The 21786-nt window shown below is 46.2% G+C and overlaps 1 protein-coding gene across 2 annotated transcripts in view; it reads right to left on the bottom strand.

Moving 5' to 3' along the window:
* Nucleotides 1-17533, bottom strand: part of PERM1 (PPARGC1 and ESRR induced regulator, muscle 1) — a 37989-nt gene extending 20456 nt beyond the window's left edge. The window contains exons 1-3 of one of the 2 annotated variants that reach the window (XM_039367514.1): nucleotides 17336-17533; nucleotides 8254-8313; nucleotides 1369-1483 (exon numbers count right to left, since the gene is read on the bottom strand). In XM_039367514.1, the coding sequence (XP_039223448.1) occupies nucleotides 1369-1483; nucleotides 8254-8313; nucleotides 17336-17423 (263 nt within the window). In that variant the 5' untranslated portion in view covers nucleotides 17424-17533. Of the gene's footprint in view, nucleotides 1-1368; nucleotides 1484-8253; nucleotides 8314-17335 lie in introns of those variants that run through there. The other variant, XM_039367512.1, reaches the window with a different exon arrangement.
* Nucleotides 17534-21786: the final 4253 nt, after the last annotated feature.

Genomic DNA, 21786 nt, shown 5'->3' on the forward strand with positions numbered 1-21786 from the left:
CTTCTTCTTCTTCTTCTTCTTCTTCTTCTTCTTCTTCTTCTTCTTCTTCTTCTTCTTCTTCCTCCTCCTCCTCCTCCTCTTCTTCTTCTTCTTCTTCTTCTTCTTCTTCTTCTTCTTCTTCCTCCTCCTCCTCCTCCTCCTCCTCCTCCTCCTCCTCTTCTTCTTCTCTTCTTCTTCTTCTTCTTCTTCTTCTTCTTCTTCTTCTTCTTCTTCTTCTTCTTCTTCTTCTTCTTCTTCTTCTTCTTCTTCTTCTTCTTCTTCTTCTTCTTCTTCTTCTTCTTCTTCTTCTTCTTCTTCTTCTTCTTCTTCTTCTTCTTCTTCTTCTTCCTCTCCTCCTCCTCTTCCTCCTCCTCCTCCTCCTTCTCCTTCTCCTTCTTCTTCCTTCTCCTTCTTCTTCTTTCTCCTCCTCCTCCTCCTCCTCCTCCTCCTCCTCCTCCTTCTCCTCCTTCTCATTTTGCACATCCCATTCTCTTCTAGCAGTGATAATGTTACCTAGGTGGGTAACGAAATGTCTGCAAGAAAACCACCAAGCTTGGAGAGCACCAAGGACCCCATGGTGACCCTCCTCCTCCTCTTCCTCCTCCTCCCCACACACTTCTAGCACTGATGATGTTATCTAGGTGGGTAATGAAATGTCTGCAAGAAAACCACCATGCTCGGAGAGCACCAAGGGCCCCAAAGTTCAACTCCGAGCTACAAATATTCTATCATTTCACCTCTGACCTTCACCAGATGCCAAGGTGCCCAATGCCCTTTGTTCCTCTAATCCACTTCCTTCCCCCCCCCCCACTATGGAAAGCTGGGCCAGAAAGGCTGAGTCAGACAACCCACAAATCTGGGACACCAGACAGAGACAAAAGGCAAATCTCCCAGCCCGCCTAATGGAGAAGTTAAAAGCGAGAATAGCTATTAATTTGGTTACAGTAAAAACCGCAAGGCTAGGTGTCACACAGGATTTCAACACCCTCCGTTTAGGATCCCAAAACTGGGCTGGGGACAAAGATTTATTTTTCAGCTCTGAGGTTCCTGAGCTAACCTGGTATATTTATTTGAGAACTGCTTTATGCCTTGTGTGGAAATGAACGGCTGGAAGGAAAACAGAATAAACCAAATATGGATATTTTTTGGGTGGAGTTTCTTATAGAACAAAGGTGGATAATGAGAGAACTGCAGTGTTGGTGGCAGAGGAGCTGGTCCTGGTTGAAAAACAAGCAGGGGGTCTTGAATCAAGATACGAAAGGGATCCTTAGAGGTCATCCAGATCAACCCTTTGCTCGGGATAGAAACTACAAAGAAACACCAGCCTCCTTTTAAATAAATACAACAGCATGCTGAGGACACCTAAGTCACCCTTTACGCAAAGCTTACCCAAATATTTGTTTTTCCGTTTCTTCCTTCTCATCTTCCCCAAACGATGGATTTTCAAATATTTGGCACTTCACTTTGTCTCCTTCTAATATTTCCAGACCATCCAAGTTGCAATCTGTAGGGGAAAAAAAAATATTTTCATTTTTACAGCCATCAGGGTTTTTTTGTTTTGCAAAGGGACTGGTTCTGTCCATTTGCCTTGAGCCAAGGTGCATCACTCCAAAATTTTGCAACTTATTTAAGAGCTCTATATGTACTGTAGTTACTTTTCTAATCTTGCAAAGATTTCTGGGGTGTGTGGCTCTTTCTGAAACGAGGTCATCTTTTTCAAGAAGATCCATGCATTTGGAAAGCTGTGACGCAACCGATTTACTGCCTGACTGATTTTTAAACACAGCACAAAATCAAACTTGAGGCCTTTGAATCAAGACAGGAGAATAGAATAACAATTCTGACTGAGGCCTGCCACCTGCTGGCCAAAGAGCAGAAAAGCAATATTCCCCATTGGAACTGATTTGAAAATACTGAATTGAAAACCAAAAAAAAGGATAGAAATTTTACGGTGGAAACAAGTTGTTTTTCTCTGTCGTTTTCCTCTTTTTTTTCTTTCTTTGCCTTCTTCCTTGGTGAAGAGTGCTGTTGATCCCAAAAGTATGCACACTATTTTGATCTAGAAAAGATAATGTCGTAATAAGGGATTTATCACGTCCCTTAACAGAATAATAGGGCTGGAAGGGACCTTGGAGGTCTTCTAGTCCACCCGCCAGCTCAGGCAGGGGACCCTATACCATGTCAGACAAATGGCTGTCCAGTCTCTTCTTAAAACTTCCAGTGTTGGAGCATTCGCCACTTCTGGAGGCAGGTTGTTCCACTGGTTAATTGTTCTAACTGTCAGAAAGTTTCTCCTTAGTTCTAGGTTGCTTCTCTCCTTGATTAGTTTCCATCCGTTGCTTCTTGTCCTGCCTTCAGGCGCTTTGGAAAATAGCTTGACTCCCTCTTCTTTGGGGCAGCCCCTGAGATACTGGAAGACTGCTATCATGTCCCCCCTCGTCCTTCTCTTCATTAGACTAGAGATACCCAATTCCAGCAACCGTTCCTTATATATTTTAGCCTCCAGTACAAGTATCTATTTTCTGACAATTGTTCTTTTTGCTTAGATGCAAAGTTTTTAACTATAACTTTTTGTTTTTTTCTCTGTTTATCTTCAAGTCTCTATTTTCTTTGAACACTGATTTTTCCACCACGAGATGTCACTCAAGGACAGAGAAATGTCTATGGAGATTCTCCATCATCCAGGTCTCAGTTATCCCAAAGATGCTTTTTCACAGGCAACTGGACTTTCTTGTTTTTCTTTGAAGACGTTTCGCTTCTCATCCAGGAAGCTTCTTTAGAGCTGAAGGGAGAAGAGGAGGGCCATCATTCCCACATGCACTCCGGTAGATTTTCCTGTGGGGTTAGGCTTAGGCTTCCTGACTCAATCAGAAGAGAAGAGAAGAGAAGAGAAGAGAAGGGAAGGGAAGGGAAGGGAAGGGAAGGGAAGGGAAGGGAAGAGAAGAGAAGAGAAGAGAAGAGAAGAGAAGAGAAGAGAAGAGAAGAGAAGAGAAGAGAAGAGAAGAGAAGAGAACACATGGAATGGAATGGAATGGAATGGAATGGAATGGAATGGAATGGAATAGAATAGAATAGAATAGAATAGAATAGAATAGAATAGAATAGAATCTGGAAGGGACCTTGGAGGTCTTCTAGTCCAGCCCCTTGCTCAAGCAGGAGAACCTATACATCTCAGACAGGTGACTGTCTAGCCTCTTTTTAACAACCTCCAATGATGGAGAGCCCACGATTTCTGGTGGCAAGCTGTTCCACTGGTTAATTGTCCTCACTGTCAGGAAGTTTCTCCTTAATTCCAACTTGCTTCTCTTTTTGATCAGTTTCCAACCATTGTTTCTTGTCCTTCCCTCTGGTGCTTTGGTGAACAACCTGAACAATCTGGACTGAATTACAGCAGTAGTTTGCAAAGAGGGAGCAGGAGATAAGGGACATACATACATACATACATACAGACAGACAGAGGAAGGAAGGAAGGAAGGAAGGAAGGAAGGAAGGAAGGAAGGAAGGAAGGAAGGAAGGAAAAGATAAGAAAGAGAGAAAGAGAGAGAGGGAGGAAGAGAAGATGAGAAAGAGAGAGAGAGAAAGGAAGGGGAAGGCAGGAAGAAGGAAAAGAAAGAAAGAGAAAACGAGAAAGAAAGAAAGAAAGAAAGAAAGAAAGAAAGAAAGAAAGAAAGAAAGAAAGAAAGAAAGAAAGAGTCCTTGTGCTTTATAACTCATCAATTTTATCCAGAGAGGGATCAGCTGGCTCCTTAGTCTCCCCCCCATTGAGTTCAGCAGGGGATCCCCGAAACCTGGTGAGTGGCACCCCAAGAGCAGAGCAGCCGGGACCCTCTCGGGGTCAGAGGTCAAGCAGTGGTTCTGCGAGAGGCCTGAGAAATGCCTCTTTTCCCCTCCTTAATCTCTTTTCCACCCCACCTCTTCAGAGCCTCTCTGCATGGGCTTGGCACTTCCCCCCCCCTCCCCATGTTGGCATCTTAACAAGGTCTGGAGCCCAAGCATGGAAGAAAGAGAAGGGGGGGGGGAGAAGAAAGGCCAGTGGCATTGTAGAGGGTGAAAAAACCCAGCAGGATAATTAAAGGTCATCCAGGACTTCCCAATTACTGTCGCAAGAGGGTCGCTAATGTGAGATAATGATGTCACATGAGAACTAATGAGGAGGATTAATGCAATCCTGCTGCCCCCCCCCCAGAAAAAAAAAACTTTCCTTCTGCTCCCCGGCTCTTTAGCCCACTCAGCACCTCCGCTCACAAAAGGGTGGGGCATGAGTGCGAAGTTTCTGAGGATGCCCTTGGTGAAAGCAGAGAAGGAGGAGGAGGAGGAGGAGGAGGAAGAAGGCCAAAGAAAGCTCCTTTGATAAGGGGAACCCTTTCAAACCCCCCCCCCCCCCAGCTTTCCCACTTCATGAATCTGCTTCTTCCAGGGATGTCAACAAGGCATTGTTCGTCCCTGACCCTCCTCTCCACTGGACCAAGTGGTGCTTCTTAATTGAACATAATCCCCCCCTGGCTTTTTTAAAAAGTGGGGGTGGGAGCCCACACCCCACACCCCTCTGTTTTAAATCCCCAGTTTGCTTTCCCTCACATACCCCCTTTTTCTATGTTGATGGCCTCCTCCAGAGGAGAATGGCTGAGGTTGCCTTCACGAAGCACCCTTAACCATCTTAACCATTTTGCTGCATTTTTTTTTTATTGTTAAAAACCATCTATGGACAAAGATAAGTCTGGTTAATTCCGTTTTAAAATTTGCCTGTTGCGTAAATTTGGGAAAAGGGGTTTAAGCTGGTCACTGGTTGAAGGTCGTTGTTGGAGAGCAGTGGTAACTGGGTGACTCTCAATTTTAACTGGAGGAGGAGGAGAGGAAGAAGGGAAAGAGGAGGAGGAGGAGAAGAAGAAAAGGAGGAGAAAGAGGAGGAGGAGGAGAAGGAGCAGGGGAGGAGGAAGAGAAGAAGGAAGAAGAAGAATAGAATAGAATAGAATAGAATAGAATAGAATAGAATAGAATAGAATAGAATAGAATAGAATAGAGAAAGAAATAGACTAGACTAGACTAGACTAGACTAGACTAGACTAGACTAGACTAGAATAGACTAGACTAGACTAGACTAGAATAGAATAGAATAGAATAGAATATGGAAAGAATAGAATAGAACAGAATTAGAATAGAATTAGAATAGAATAGAATAGAATAGAATAGAATAGAATAGAATAGAATAGAATAGAACAGAACAGAACAGAACAGAACAGAATAGAATAGAATAGGGAAAGAAATAGAATAGAATAGAATAGAATAGAATAGAATAGAATAGAATAGAATAGAATAGAATAACAGAGTTGGAAGGGACCTTGAAGGTCTTCTAGTCCAACCCTCTGCTCAGGCAGGAAACCCTATACCATTTCAGACAAATGCCTATCCAATCTCTCCCAGTGTTGGAGCGTCCACAACTTCTGGAGGCAAGGAGTTCCACTGGTTAATGGTTAATTGTAAGAAGAAGGAGAAGGAGCGCTGCTTTTTGGATGCTTCTTGAGGAAAGGAAGGTGCTTCTAATCTCCTGGGATGTTTCCATCCAGCGAAGAATATCCCTTTCACCTCCCTCCCTCCTTCATCAACTTTTGCAGGGCTGTAGGATTTATTTGTTTATTTCTATTCCACGGTGTGCGGAAGCTTCTGGCTAAAAGCAGCCCCGCGGGGAGGGTCTCCAATCAATATTAATTCGGGCAGAGGAGTGGGAGGGGGGGGGCCTCCGACGTCCACAGGCTCAATGCCCTGCACTCTCTGCTAAGCTGTTTTGCCTTGGCATCTCTCCGGCTAGGTGCTCCGTGAGTTAAATGTTTCTTTTGTCTTAGAGCTCAGGAGGAGAAGGAGACTGAAACCCGCTGTAGCCGAGATTAAAGTGGGGCCATAAATGGAAAAAAGCCACGGGGTCCTTTAAGTGCTCCAAAATAAGGAGAGGTGGAATGATGCAGAGGGAAGGAAAGTAACACACACTTAGATTTGCACTGGAAAAGTTTGAAAGAGCCTTGTGGCATTGGGGAGGGAGGTGTTGGGAGCCACTGTGGATAAGGGGAGGACCCAAAGTGGGGTGGAAACATGACTTGGGGGGGTTCATCTATAAATTACAGGTAGTCCTCGACTTAAAACAACCACAAACTGGGACCAGAATTTCCATTTGTTAAGCAAGACAGTTGTTAAGTGAACCACCCTTGATTTTGTGAGTCTTTTTGCCCGGGGCGGTCATTAAATGAATCACACAGCAAATCTGACTGCCCCATTGATTTTCTTTGGTGGAAGCCGGCTGGGAGAGTCGCAAATGGTGATCACATGGTCTTGTGATGCGGCAATTGTCGCAAATATAGCCTGGTTCCCCCCCCCTCCCAAGTGTGTCAGTTAAACATTAGACAGCCATGATGGTGCAATGGTTAGAAAAAAGTAGGATTGCAGGCTGACTCTGCCCACTGTCGGGAGTTCGATCCTGACCGGTTCAAAGTTGACTTAGCCTTCCATCCATCTGAGGTCAATAAAATGAGGACCTGGATTGTTGGGGGGGGGAATATGCTGACTCTGTAAACCGCTTAGAGAGGGCTGTAAAGCAGGCACGCTGCCTGAGGAATTCTGGGAGTTGAAGTGCACAAGTTATAAAAGGGCCAAGGTTGAAGACCCCTGGTCTACTAGCTATCATGAAAAATGCTCTGAACATACTAAGTCGCAACATGTTTCAGCTGGTTTGGGGTGAACATGCTGTGTGAACCCAGCCAACGGGGCTCATTCATGAAACCTGGTTAAAAGAAACATGGCTTAGTGTGGTCTATGCATTCAGCCTCTCATGGGGGGGGAGGGCAGAGGATCACGCTTAATGCTCAACAATAAGTTTGATTCAAAACAAACAGGGATGAAATTACTGTGGTTTGCCTAGCAGCTGCATACCCTAATCCTAGTTAATGAAAGTAAGACTTTGCATGTGTGAATCAGATGTGCCTGATTCATTGGGCAACTTTGCCACAGTAGGCAGCTTGAGTTCCTGGAAACTTTTTGATGTGGGCTGCCAACCTGTCTTTAAATTTAGATCTAAAAATGCAGTGACTGAAGCCATGTCCCCATTTCCTACCTCAGCCAGGAGCCAGTGGCCATTCAAACAACTCCCAGCCATAAATCTTGAGGGGCATCAACCCTACCCCCCCCCAGCCCCAGCCCACCAGGCCTTCTGGTAGCTTTGCAAATACACTGGGAATCTGTCGCTCTTTTGAGTAATGTTGGGAAGATTATAGGCTGGGAGTGCGAACACGTTAATTGCCTGGCACTTCAGTTAATCATCCAGACTGAAAGCTAGCTCATTAATTTCCAAGGCTGCCGTGTGCCCACGGATTCTCTCTGGGCTTAGCAGGCACACCCTGGACTCTTCTGTCAAAGTAACCGGTTGTTGAGTTGCCTTACGAGAACCAAGGCTTCCCAGATTTTTTTAAACAGGAGACTCATTTGGGTGGATCCACCCTGTATCCCTAATGTTGTGGTTTTCTTTTGTGCAGTTCTCCTGAAACCCATTTTTTTTTAAAGCAAGGGGTCTTCAAACTTGGCCCTTTTATGACTTGTGGACTTCAACTCCCAGAATTCCTCAGCCAATTTCGGAAATGCTGGAAACACACAGCATGCATGGGACTTTTCAGAGTCTAAGCCAAGGGGCGTCATAGTATTTACATTTAAAAGCCTAATTAAAAAAAAGGAGAGTGCTTTTATTGTGAGATGGGGTAAGAATACGAGTGATCGCATTCGTCACATGTTCCACGTTTATTCCAGCCTCGGAGGAGGCTGGGGTTCTTGTCATGTTTAATGCTGCTGGCAAAAAGCAACAATGAAAATAAGCTAAAGGAGATCAACTTTTTAAAAAATAGCTGGTGCAGAAACAGGTTGGCATGCACTGCAGGAGTGGGAGGTATTGATGTCAAGAGGACTAGAATGCTCTTGGTTGAAAATGCCAGAGGTGGAGCTCTCCATTTCCATGGCAGGATAGCCCCACAAAATGCTAGTTAGTTGAAGTTCCCCAACCCAGGTGTCAAAGCAGGTGTTGAGAACTTTTTTCTCTCCTTTTGTGGCCACCAGCATGAGGTTCCGTGTCCATTTGCCCAGTGGTGAGTGTTCTGTCTTCTGCAGGTTGAAAATCTCCCATCATAAACTAACCCCTTAGGCTTAAAAAAAAAAAAAACATAGACAATGCGCTGCTATTGTGCCCGAGAGCCCAATAATTCTTGAGTTTAAAAAGATGGTGCCAAGCCATCAAACACTCACCAGATTGAAGCAGCCGGTTAATTGCAAACGAGCGAGCAGACTTGATCAATCTCCGATGAACTGTAAAGAATAAAAAGTTCGTATTAACGCTGAAGGGTTAATTTGTGAATAGTTTTTATTGCCAGCTGATGAAGAGATCAGAAAATCATTTGTCTGGAATGGTATAGGCAGTGTTTCTCAACCTTGACAATTTTAAGGCATGTGGACTTCAACTCCCAGAATTCCACAGCCAGCATTGCTGGCTGTGGAATTCTGGGAGTTGAAGTCCACATGCCTTAAAATTGTCAAGGTTGAGAAACACTGGTATACGGGCTCCTGTTGAGCGGGGGGGTTGGACTAGTCCTAGCGGGCTTTTGTAGCTAAGGCAGGACTCGAACTCACGGTCTCGGTCTTTCTAGCTGGTGCCTTTACCATTAGACCAAACTGGCTCTTTTGCATCTAAATTGATGTTTGATTTATTTATCAAATGTCTTACACCACCCATGGCACCTGACTGACAGGCCAAGGAACAGCCTGGTTTCATTTCGGAGGACGTGATTATTAACAAACTGAGTTGGAATTTCGTGGTTCAACCACAGGTCCAAGACCCCATTTCCTACAATGGTCAACCAGACGTGACGAGACGCCTTAAGGAAGCAGGAGCGGCAGGCCAGCATTGCAGAAATCCTCTAATGTTAGTCATAGTCTGAGTCAAATAAGTTTCAGGAGACAAATTTCGCTCTGGAATGGCCCAGAAAAATCAGACAGCTCTTTCCTTGTCACCACAACAGATGCAAAGAAGAGAGAAGGAAATAAGAAGCAGGAGTGTCTCTTTTGTGACGCTTGACGACAAGGAAAAATAAGTCCTCCAGAGCAGAAAGAAGTGGCCAGGAGGGATGTTATCAACACCCCATCTTCATTTTCTTACATCAAGAAGCTGGTTAGGTGGAGAGCCTAACGTTTTCTACTTCTTATTAAAATCCCAAAGCATTTAGTACAGTGGTTCTCAACCTGTTGGTTGGGACCCCATTTGGGGTCGAACGACCATTTCACCGGGGTCGCCAAACAACGCAGTCCGCCATTTTTCCCCCCCTTTTCCTTAGCTGTGCTCCTCCCTTTTATTCTATTGGCTTTTGAAAGCCAATAGAATAGACTCTCTTGAATAGAGTCTAATTCTATTGGCTTTCAAAAGCCAGTAGGAATGGTCCAGGCTGTCTCTGCCCTGCTGAGCCCGCCAAAAGTCCCCTTCTGCAAACGGTGCTGCACCAGTTGAGTAGTCCTCGACTTACGACCAGTTGAGTATTCCTCGACTTACGACCGGTTGGGGGGGTCGCAGCATTAAAAAGGTTGAGAACCACTGATTTAGAGCTTAACTTAGCGAAGGCTGCAGGATCTGGGCTGCAAAGAATCAAACAGCCACTAGAGGGCAGAAGAGGGATTCAGAAAGCTAATTATTTGCTGCCCTCTAGAGATGCCCTGGATTTTCTCAGCTTAATTTAATATCCAATCTGGAAAAACAAACTTCCTTAAAAGTGCCCTAGAATAAAAAAGGACAGGGGAATCTGCCTGAGAAACTCTAGTCCAGGCATCAGCTAAACCATAATCTCAGTACATTGAGGTGCCTGATTACAGCTGATTGCATCAGAACCTATGACGATGCCTTATCTTGCTACTATCTGGTTCCCAGCCAGAGTAGCAATTAAGAACATAATGAGCTACGCCTTCTTAAGGGTGATGACCCAAGCAAGAGTCTAATCTAATGCCTGGCTCTGTCTGGTGAACAACATCGCCCCAAATCCCAGAAAATGCCAGGAAAATTCAATATGTCTCAATTTTGGGGACTTAGTGATATGTGGACTTCAGCTCCCAGGATTCTTCAGGCAGCATGCTGGGGAATCTTGGGAGTTGAAGTCCACACAACTTCCATTTGCCCAAACTGAAAAAAAAAAAAGGTTTAGGGTGATAGGATGGTGGAGTTATTCACTTTCCATTTTGCCCTGTTTCTGTACAGATAGTCCTCAACTTCAGACAGGTCATTTCGTGGCCGTTCGAAGTTTACAACGGCGCTGAAAAACAAAGCGACTTAGGACCCTTTTTCAGGCTTACGACTGTTTCAGCTTCCTCACGGCCACGTGATCAAAATTCACAGGCTTGGCAACTGACTCATTTTGATGAGGGTTTCAATATCCCACAGCTCCTTGGGAAAATAAGAGGGGGGGGGGAAATGCCAAACTGAAGCAGACACGAGAGAGTTAAATTTCTCCTTGAAATATCTTTTTTTTTTCTCTCTCCTTTCCCTCCACACTTCTAAGTACCAGGTTGAGCAAGACCTTCTGAGACGGGCGGATGGCTGATAAACCACATGCCATAAAATTTGTCAAGGGCCCCACATACTTGATTCCTGAAGCTCAACCTCACCCTGCCCTTGTGTGGCTCTGTGTGTGTGTGTGTGTGTGTGTGTGTGTGTAAGTGTGTGTTGGAGTGTGTGCCTGCCTGTTGGATATCTCTCTCTCTCTCTCTCTCTCTCCCTCCTATATGCACACACACTTCTGCGTAATTCATTAACCCAAGTGCTTGCGGTATGCCCCAGGACAGACATAACCTATGGCTTTGAGTCAAAGAGGGTGGAGAATTCCCACACTGTGCCTCCGCGGTGGTTGGCAACTTCACCGCATTCCACGGCACCACAAAGCAGGTCCTTAAGCAGCCGGAGGGAGGAAGGGAAGGGGGGTTAAGCCGTCAGGTGTGACCCACAGAAACCACCATACTCCTGTTCATTGGCCAATTTCTCTCCTTCTTTCAAGTCTTTGTTCCCTGCCGGCCTTGTTGGAAAAGAAAAAAGGGACTTTGTTCACCTGGTTACCTGCCATGTAGGTACACACACACACACACACACACACACACACACATACACACACCCTTTAAGAAACCCCCATGTGTTGCGCTGCCTTTCCAAACAGAACAGGTTCTGTGCACGTTGTAAATGGAACCATTGATATTCCTTCCGGCTGCAAAGACACCAAACTGTTTTCTTGCTAGTTGGTTTCTTCGTGGTCTACGTAGCTTATGGGAATCTTTTTATTATTATTATTATTTGGGCCAGTTAAAAAAAAAGTTGATTTGTTTATAATGCGGTCCCAAGCATCATCGCTCCTGGGAAGGAAGCATCGGAGGGTCATAAAACTTATGGAGGTAAATAGTGGCTGCAGTCCAGCCCTTGAGCGTCTTGATGGAAAAGTCAGATTGGATCAGGGCTTGTTCCAGCTCACAGCGAAAACCTGTTTTGGGTGTTCTGGAAAGCGCGAATAAATGAAGCAGGCTGGATTCACACATTCGATCAGCCAACTAATAGGGTTGGGATTGTGTCCCAAGGACCAGCCAGATGCCTCTAGAGCCAGGGTCTCCACATTTCACAACTTTAAAACTTCAACTCTCAGAATTCCCCAGCCAGTTAAGTTTGGAGTCCCCCGCTCTCCCTGGCTGAGGAATTCTGGGAGTTGAAGTCCATAACTCTTAAAAGTTGCCGATTTTTGGAGAGCCTTGCTTAGTCTAGATCAGGGGTCTTCCAACCTGGCCCTTTTATGACTTGTGGACTTCAACTCCCAGAATTCCTCAGCCAGCATTCACAGGCTGATTCAAAATTTGCATAAGTGGTATAAGTGGTCCGGAATGGAAAAGAGACCACCAGGTGGTGAAAGCTAGATCAATATATGAAAAAGAAAATTATCTCGCAAGGAGACGCTGGCAGAAGACACTGGCAAAGTTAAGTTACTTCTGTTCCTGTTCACTGACATTTGAATTAAGCTGAGCTGGATTCCAGGGTGAGTGTTTTTTGCTATAATAATAATAATAATGATGATGATGATGATGATCGTGGGAATGACAGAAAAGATCTTTCTCCATCTGAATCCCTGGAGAAATATTGCCAATATTGAGACAATATCAAACAAAGATCAATTCGCTTTGAGGGGCCGGGTGCCATCCGTGGGAATGCACCGACAGAGCGTGCTCTGATTCCTAACGCTACACATACCTAAGCCATATTCTGGGAACAGCACGGCAAGCACACCCAGGCCCCCCAACTTGGTGATCTGCTTACTGTAAATAAATCTATCAAGTTTCCCAGCCTGAAGTGGTGTGTTTAAACTTTAAGCGTGGGACAAATACTTTTTGTCTGGCTCTACCTGTTTACACACTGAAACAGAAACAAGAAAGGAAGAAAACTATACAAGCACATGTAGCAATGTGTGAGAGAGAAATTATATGTATATATATATACATATATAAAACACATTCCCACACCTTCTCAGCGTGTATATCTGTTAGAAACAATTGCTGGAATTGTTGGAAGCTATTTCGCTTCCTCCTTCAGAGAGAAACAAACTCTTTATAAGCTTCATGAGAAAAAGGAAGAAAGATACAAAAACACTTGTTTTAACAGGAAGGAAGGAAGGAAGGAAGGAAGGAAGGAAGGAAGGAAGGAAGGAAGGAAGGAAGGAAGGAAGGAAGGAAGGAAGGAAGGAAGGCTGGACTAGAAGACCTCCAAGGTCCCTTCCAACTCTATTCTATTCTATTCCCTTTAGAAGCCTTCGAGAGTTACAGGGCGAAACAGATGCTGCTCTGACCTATGATAGGATTTGTACATGTCTGTCGTTATAGGAAGTTGGGTCACCAACACACAAATGATGATTGGGTCACCGAGACCTTGCAAGGCCCAATCAATGGCAGCTGTGTTTGCTAAATGATTAGCAAATGACCAGACAGGATCCCTCACGTCATCAGGAAAGACCCACCGACTTCTCTGATCTTATTTAATTTATATAGGAGTTTCATTTCGGGCCAAGGTTGAAACGTTCGCTGGTGCATCCAACAGAACAGCCAGCCTCGGCGCAGACCAGGGCAAAATTAACTTTGGGGGCCAAATGAAAGAGATCTTCAGCTTTCTCCAAAAGAGAAGATGATCCTTTCCTCCAAAGCTGGTGGGGAGATTTAAAGAGTTCAAAACCCTCATTTTCTGCCACACTAGATCGTATATGTTCATTGCATTGAGTTATTTATATAAATAAGGCATGGGAAGGAAGGAAGGAAGGAAGGAAGGAAGGAAGGAAGGAAGGAAGGAGAAAACTGAAAGAAAGGGAAGGGGAAGGAGGGAGGGAGGAAGAAAAGAAGGAAGAGAAGGAAGGGGAGAAGGAAGGAAGGAAGGAAGGAAGGAAGGAAGGAAGGAAGGAAGGAAGGAAGGAAGGATTGATTTGATAGATTGTTGTAAGCTGCTCAGATTCACTTTCTGTGAGATGAGTGGCCTTATAAATTAGATAGATAGATAGATAGATAGATGGATGGATGGATGGATGGATGGATGGATGGATGGATGGATGGATAGATAGATAGATAGATAGATAGATAGATAGATAGATAGATAGATAGATAGGCAGGCAGGCAGGCAGGCAGGCAGGCAGGCAGGCAGGCAGACAAAGAGAGGTAGTGCATAAATATGCATTTCTTAGCTGCCTTGTGAAGTGATATTTACACAAATTTAAGGAAGCCTGATTGATAAAATATTTTCTGCAGGGCACCTGAAAGGTGTATATATCAATTGCTGAAATGTATCCCTGTGCCTCCATTTCCGTTCTTAGCCATCCCTAAACTGGAAAAGGAATTTATTTCCTCCTGCCACGCTGCCCCCCCCAACAGAGAATATATCGTAATATCTTCCCACAATACAAAAACTCACACGCACCTCTGTCGCATCCTCAGGCCTATTCTGTTAACTAAGTTTACATTGTCTATAGATATATAGCACTTTTATTTACCGTAAAAATAAAGATAAAGTTATGGGCATTGTCGAAGAACTACAAAAGCAAAAGGCAACAATGCCATTTACTATAATTCGAACATACTCTGCAAATATTTATCTAAGCCTGGATTGATATTGGGAGCGTAGCAGCTGATTTCATCCAGGGGGTTTGATCTGCTTCTGCCTGGTGGGGTTCATATTTATGACTGCTGCAGTGCTTAGGGGTCAAGTGATCCCCTTTTGCAAGCTTCTTATAAGCCAAGTCAATGGGAAAGCCAGATTCACTCATTTAAGTCCCTAACTTAACAACCTATCTAACTAACTGTTGGGACTCAAAGAGAGCTGGGTGTTTTACAGACTTGTGTGACAATAGGCCTGTTTCCTTTTCATTTAAAGAGGCGAAGGAGTAGAACATAGAACATCATCAGAGTTGGAAGGGACCTTGGAGGTCATCTAGCCCAACCCCGTTTGAGCAGGAGACCCTATCCCATTTCAGACAAATGGCTGTCCAGTCTCCTCTTAAAAGCCTCCAGGGATGGAGCACCCACGACTTTCCACTGATTGTTCTCACAGTCAGGAAATTTCTCCTTAATTCCAGGTTGCTTCTCTCCTTGATTAAGTTTCCATCCGTTGTTTCTTGTCCTGGTACTTCTGGTACTTTGGAAAATAGGTTGAACCCACTCCCCCTCTTCTTTGTGGCAGCCCCTCAAATGTGGAAATGGAAGCCTTGAAGTCAGACTTTAACCTCTTTTTGGTGGAAATCCTGAAGCACCCCACATGTCATTAAAGTAATAATCTGCCGTTCTCCCTGAAAAAGTATAGAAACTTAGGGCTAGGAGGGACTTTTGGGGTCTTCTAGTCCACTCCTCAAGTCGTAAGGATGTTTCTTAAGGATTTTTCATTCGTTTGCTTTCCAGCAGACAGGAAGACATTAACAGAACCACAGAGCTGGATGGGACCTCAGAGATCACCTAACCCAACCCTCTGCTCAAGCAGGAGACCCTATGCCATTCCTGACCAGCAGTTGTCTTCTTAAAAGCCTCCAGTGAAGGGGGACCCACAACTTCTGGTTAATTGTTCTCACTGTTAGGAAATTTCTCTTTAGTCCTAGCCTGTTTGTCTCCTTGATTAGTTTAGATCAGTGGTTCTCAACCTTTTTAATGCCGCGACCCCCAACCGGTCGTAAGTCAAGGACTACTCAACCGGTTGTAAGTCGAGGACTACTCAACTGGTGCAGCACTGTGTGCAGAATGGGACTTTTGGCGGGCTCAGCAGGGCAGAGACAGCCTGGACAATTCCTATTGGCTTTTGAAAGCCAATAGAATTAGACTCTGTTCAAGAGAGTCTATTCTATTGGCTTTCAAAAGCAATAGAATAAAAGGGAGTAGCACAGCTAAGGAAAAGGGGGGGAAATGGCGGACTGCGTTGTTTGGCGACCCCCGTGAAATGGTCGTTCGACCCCAAATGGGGTCCCGACCCACAGGTTGGGAACCATTGTTTTAGATTCTATCCTGCCTTGGAAATGAGATGTAGCAGCATCAGCCACTCCTAAGACAGCCAGGGAATGCCTCTTGCATTTCTGCGTGAGTCACCCTTCTGTTCTGGGTCACCCTTCTAGAATCAGCCTCCAGTAGGAAACTGGGTGGGTGACTTGGCTATAAATCAGGGAAAAGTGAGAGCATCGGCCCTCCCAACTGACAGGGTTTCCTGTGCCTTTGCAGGCCAAGGTCAGCTGAGCTTCTGTATGAGTCCCTGTGCAAAGGCTGGCCTCTTCCGTTCAGCTTCGGTTCTGTAACAGGCGGATTGTGTTGTTGTTGTTGTTTTTTTCCTTCTTCACAAAAACAGAGCCATTGACACATCAGGTAAGGGACAGGATGAGCTGTGGTTGGCAACGTTCGTTCATTGAGTCCCCGGTCTGGAGTCTCAGAACAGGGACTCCCACAGAGAGACAACAGAGGGAGCCCTAAAAAGCGACTCGTTTCAAGGGTTGGAAGAGGAAAATGTCCCCTCTGGGTTAGGGGTGAGATGGGGGCAGCCCCAAAACACGGCCTGCCTGTTTTTCATCCTGGAGATTAAGCGCCTAAACAAGCCAACAGCAGGTCTGCGTCTCCATTTTTTTTTTTTCCCAACTTTCCTCTTGACACCGAATCATTCCTGGCTGAAATGTACCCCCCCCCCTTTCCTCCTCCTCCCCCATAATCTGGAGCTTCTCATCTCTTTCTCTGCCCGCCCCCTCTGAGCTTCTTCTTCTCTCTCTCTCTCTCTCTCTCTCTCCCTCTTCCCCTGAAGTCTGCTGGGTGCTGACTGAAGCTGTCATTATCAGCTCAATAAATCTCTTGGCGCTGAGATCTTCCTTTCTCTCTCTCTCTCTTTTTAATTGAACTGCTGGCTTGCCCGGGGGGCCGGGAGGTGGTGGGGGGGGGGGACGGAGGCCAGCAAAGGTTGAAGAGAGCAGCATTTTCCCACGCCTAAGACACACCGCCTCGCACATTCCCGGGTGCCAGACCTTTCGCAAATGTTTGGATAGCATAAAGCAAACAGCACACCTTCTTTCCGCAGCTCTTGAGAGCCAGGCCGGCAGGAAGTGGGACACCCCCACGCCGCTTTGGCCCCCTCCTCGCTGGAGGTTTTTTCAGAAAGAGACCGGGCAGCCACCTATCTGCAAGGGGATGGGTCACCTGCTGGAGCAGGGGGTTGGACTAGAAGACCTCCAAGGCCCCTTCCAGCTCTGTTCTGATTGAAGCTGACCCACAGCTATCAGTACCAAACCCCCATCCTCCACCCCATGCAGAGCAAGACACTCTGGGTGTTTGCTTTAGGCTTGTCTTTCTCTGGGGGGGGGGGGTGTTGAAAGGGTTTGGATGAGCCCCCCCCCCCGGGTCTTGAAAAGCCACCTGGGAGAAAAGGGGGTGGATTATCTTTCTCCACTCCCCACTCCCCAAAATAGAGGTCCCCTCTGCCCTTTGTGCTGCCTGCTAAGGGAGTCCTCAATTTACAACTACTCGTTTATGGACTGTTCGAAGTTACAACGGCATTGAAAAAAGCTTGGCAACTGGCATGAACTTATGACGGTTGCCTTGTCCCGGGGTCATGTGATCACCTTTTGGGACCTTTAGACAAGCCAAGTCCATGGGGGGGAGGGGGGGAGCCACTTAACAATCATGTGGCTAACTTAACAACTGCAGTAATTCACTTAAGCACGGGGGGGGGCAAAAACAGGTCGTAAGATGGGGCAAAATTCACTTAACGCCTGTCTTGTTTAGCAATGGAAAATTTGGGGCTCAGCTGTGTTCATAAGTCGAGGATTACCTGTAAAAGTAGTAAAATATTTCTTCCCTCTGCGTCGGGGAGACGGAGCGGGTGAGAAAGATGAGGTGCAATTCTGCCTCTTATGCATTCAGCGTTCAACGATTGCTGGGTGGGACTAATAATAATAATAATAATGACAAAAAAGTCTGGATAGTGGACGTGGCAGTGCCTGGAGACAGCAGAATAGACGAGAAAGAACTGGAGAAGATAAAAAAATACAAAGACCTACAAATAGAAATAGAAAGACTGTAGCAAAAGCAAGCAAGGGTAGTACCAATAGTAATAGGCTCCTTGGGTGCAATCCCAAAACAACTGGAGCACCACTTGGACACCATCATCGGCATTGACAAATTCGCTATTAGTCAATTGCAAAAGGCGGCCTTACTAGGAACTGCTTCCATCCTGCGACGATACCTGTAATACCATCAAACATCCCATATCTGCCTATCCCAGGTCCTGGGTAAGGACTCGATAGGTAGACAAAATGCCAAATCCAGTCTGAACATCTGGCTGACTGTGCGATGATCCATAATAATAATAATAATAATAATAATAATAATAATAATAATAATAATAATAATAATAATAATAATAATAATGGAGTCCATTTCTCCTCTTTCTCTGGATCAGAATTCTCTGGTTTATGGGACTTTTCTCCAGAATAAAAACCATCTCCCCCTCCCATTTGCTTCAGGTTTCTGGGGCCAGTCTCAACCACACACTAGGTAGGAAATCTCTGCAGGAGAAGCCCTGGCCTGAAGATAAGAGGAATTTAGCAAGCCCAGAGGGAAGGCTCTGCCTTCTCTTTTAAAAAATAAAAAAAAAATCTGTAGCTTCTGTAGGGAAAAATCTTTTCCCTGTTTCCCCCCCCCCCTCCTCCTTCACCATTACAAGAATCGCTGGCTGGAAATCTGAATTACCCTTTTAGCAATCCCACATGACTTCAAGTCTTCCTTTGACGCACGCAGGCAGGCGCGGAGTCTGCCAAGGCAGCCTGGGCTCCTGCTTAGAAGCTGGAACAAGAAGACAGAAGCTGCTGTGGGAGATTTTCACATCTACACGGGGCTGTCTGGCCCACACAGGCAGGAACCCGGCCAAATGGGATGAAAGAGCAGCGTGCTCCGGGGATGAAGGGGAAGGGTCCAGCGCTTATGAAGGCGGGAAAAAAAAAAACCCGCCCGATCTGGGGCAGGATTTGCACTCCGCTCCAGCAGCTACCTAAGTGGGTTGTCTTGCCACTGGTGGGTTTTAGAGGATGTGGCTTGGTTCCAGCAGCTGGGTGTAACCATCGCAATATTTCGGGGGTTTTGGAAAAGAAAGTGGCAGGAGGAATGGAGAGAGGCCCAGAAACTCAAGTCCTGCTTAAGGCTGCGTCCTCGGATTTGGCCTGAGTGCCAAATCAATTTAGCTTGGTGCCATCCATCCTTTCCTGTCGGGCTTCCGGGCCAGCTTTTCATGGCTGGGAAACTTTATGACACCTCCATGGGCATCTTCTTCCAAGGGACACCCGTCGTTTGGGTTTCCTTTTAATACAGTGGTTCTCCACCTGTGGGTCGGGACCCCATTTGGGGTCGAACGACCATTTCACGGGGGTCGCCAAACAACGCAGTCCGCCATTTTTTCCCCCCTTTTCCTTGGCTGTGCTACTCCCTTTTATTCTATTGGCTTTGGAAAACCAATAGAATTAGACTCTCTTGAATAGAGTCTAATTCTATTGGCTTTCAAAAGCCAATAGGAATTGTCCAGGCTGTCTCTGCCCCGCCAAAAGTCCCAGTCTGCAAACGGTGCTGCACCCGTTGAGTAGTCCTCGACTTACGACCGGTTGAGTAGTCCTCGACTTACGACCGGTTGGGGGTCGCGGCATTAAATAGGTTGAGAACCACTGTTTTAATATGTTGTTGAGGTGTTGAGAGTTAGAAACATAACACGACAAGAGCTGGGAAGTAGCATACTTCAGCTTACGGGGTTAAAGGACAGCCCAACTGACTTATAACCGTTCATTTAGTGAAAATCAAGCATCGCTGAAAAAAAATGGACGGGCAGCCCGTCCCTGCACTTAAAATTGTTGCTCAGTCCCCACAATCGCCTGATTGAAAGATGCTTGGCAAGTGGCATGTACCTCTGACGGTTGCAGCACATAACGGAGTCCTGTGGTTGCCATTTGTGACCTTCCAGTGAGCCAAGTCAGTGGGGGAAAGCCCGATTCGCTTCACAATTGTAATAATAGTCATTACTGTAATTGTGGCCAAAAAAAACAACAACAACCAAACAAATGGGCATAACTCAGTTAACAACCACCTGGCTCAGTGAAGGAAATTCTGGCCCCAATTAGAATCGTAAGAGAGCGTTGGGGTCTTTAAAGACACAACCTGTGTCGAATCCAGAATGTGGGAATGTTTGATAAGAGAATAAGAGGATTGGAAGGGACCTTAGAGGTCTTCTAGTCCAACCCTCTGCTCAAGCAGGAGACCGTACACCGTTTCAGGCAAATGGCTGTCCAGTCTCTTTTTAAAAGCCTCCAGGGATGGAGCAGCCACAACTTCTGGAGGCAGGTTGTTCCACTGGTTAATTGTTCCTTCTCACTGTTAGGAAATTTCTCCTTAGTTCTAGGCTGGTTCTCTCCTTGATTAGTTTCCATCGGTTGCTTCTTGTTCTGCCTTCAGGGGCACTTTGGAGACTAGGTTGACCCCCCCCTCTTCTTTGTGGGAGCCCCTCAAATATTGGAAGACTGCTATCATAGGGAGAATCAGGTTTAGGACTGGAAATCCTAATGAAGTCTCCTGATTTCATAAAACTCGGAGCGAGGACAGAACTTGGAAAGGATTAATAGGGCAGAAAGCTAGGGGCCTGCTGAGACTTAGCAACATAAGACTTTGGAGGTCTCTTGACAACTGCAACAAACACAAACACACACACACAGACACACACACAGACACACACACACCAGCCTCTTCAGGCCTCCTCCCCGGCCAGCTTCCTGTAGCCTGTTTTCCTTGCCAGGAGATGTTTGACCTCCACTGAGTTAAAGCTGGACGGGTTCCAGAATGAAGGTGGCTGTTCCAGCAATGAGTCTTGGAAGGAAGGGGAAATCGGAGGTCAGCGTTTTAACAGCTCAGGAGGAGAGGAGGATCTCCTGTTCACCCCACCCCAGCCTGGTGGAATCAGTACTTCAGTTGCAAAGGGGGAGGGGGGGCTAGGTTACAGACACGGGGATGCCTCCCCCCTGTGGGGGTGCTTAAAAATGAAAAGAAAAAAAAAACAGATGTGAAAATGAAAAATGTGGCTGTCCGGGGCGCCTTTAGGAGACTCATCTCTTTAAAAAAAAAAAAAAAAGGAAGGTAGGTTTTCTTTGACCAAGGGGGTGCTATCTGGTATTACCCCCCCCCCCAACCACCAAGCTGGCCAATTTAGACCGGATTGGTCCAATCTCGGAGAGGTGCAGGGGACACAGGATGGAAACTGGTCCAAACATTTTGCAATGTCCAAACATTTTGCAAGTTTGCTCACGGCTGCGGCTGCTGGGATATAAACTGTCCACGGGCAGTCATCAATTTTCATTTAGTGACTGTTCAGAGTTACAACAGAACTGGAAAAAAAGTGATTTATGATGGGGGGTTTTCACACTTTTAGGACCCTTGCAGCACCCACCCCGCCCCCGTCAAACATTCGGACTCTTGGCAACTGGCTCATGTTTATGAGAGTTGCCGTGTTCCTGGGATCAGAGATCACTTTTTGCAACCCCGTGACTAACAGCTGCAGTGACTCACTTAACCGCCGGGACAAGAAAAGTCGTAAAACGGGGCAAAACCCACTTAACAAATGTCTCGCTCATTAACATCACTTTTGGGCCCCATTCGGGGTCGTAAGTTGAGGACTGCTTGTATTTTACCTGTTCGACCTAAATTCTAGTGAAGGGGCAAAAAAGCTGAGAATTTAGAGGAGACCAGCTCTGCTAAGTGAGCGAAAGGGAAGGGGGGGGGTCCCTTCCCAGCTTTTCTCCCTGGCCCTCACTTCGTTCTCCACCCTGCCCACTTCAAGACCCTTCCCCTCTATTTGCATTGCAAACTTCTTCAAAAAAAAAAAAAAGAGGTGGGATGCTCAGGCACACACTGGCCCCCCACTATTTTTTTAAGCAGCAAAAACAAGCTGTGGCACATTTAGGCTGTGTAGTGTGTGTGTGTGTGTGGGGGGGTGTTATCCCACCCTGCATATGCTCCAAGGCATCTCCTCCTCTTCCTCTCTCCCCCTTCATTTGGGATCTCCCCCCCCCCCCGCTGCACGCGCCACCGGGGGGGCTGCGCGAGGGCCACGCGACTGGCAGCGGCTGGGAAGCCGGCGGGTGGCTGAGAACCGCGGAGGAAGGGAAGGGAAGGGAAGGGAGGGGAGGAGAGGGCAGCCAGCTGGGCTCCTGCGTTTTTTTCCACCCTCTTGGGCAGCCGCATCGCCCCGAC

The sequence above is a fragment of the Crotalus tigris genome, unplaced genomic scaffold (assembly GCF_016545835.1).
Source record: "Crotalus tigris isolate CLP2741 ecotype Arizona unplaced genomic scaffold, ASM1654583v1 scf7180000020588.15403103151:6194809, whole genome shotgun sequence".
NCBI classification, from domain to species: Eukaryota; Metazoa; Chordata; class Lepidosauria; order Squamata; family Viperidae; genus Crotalus; species Crotalus tigris.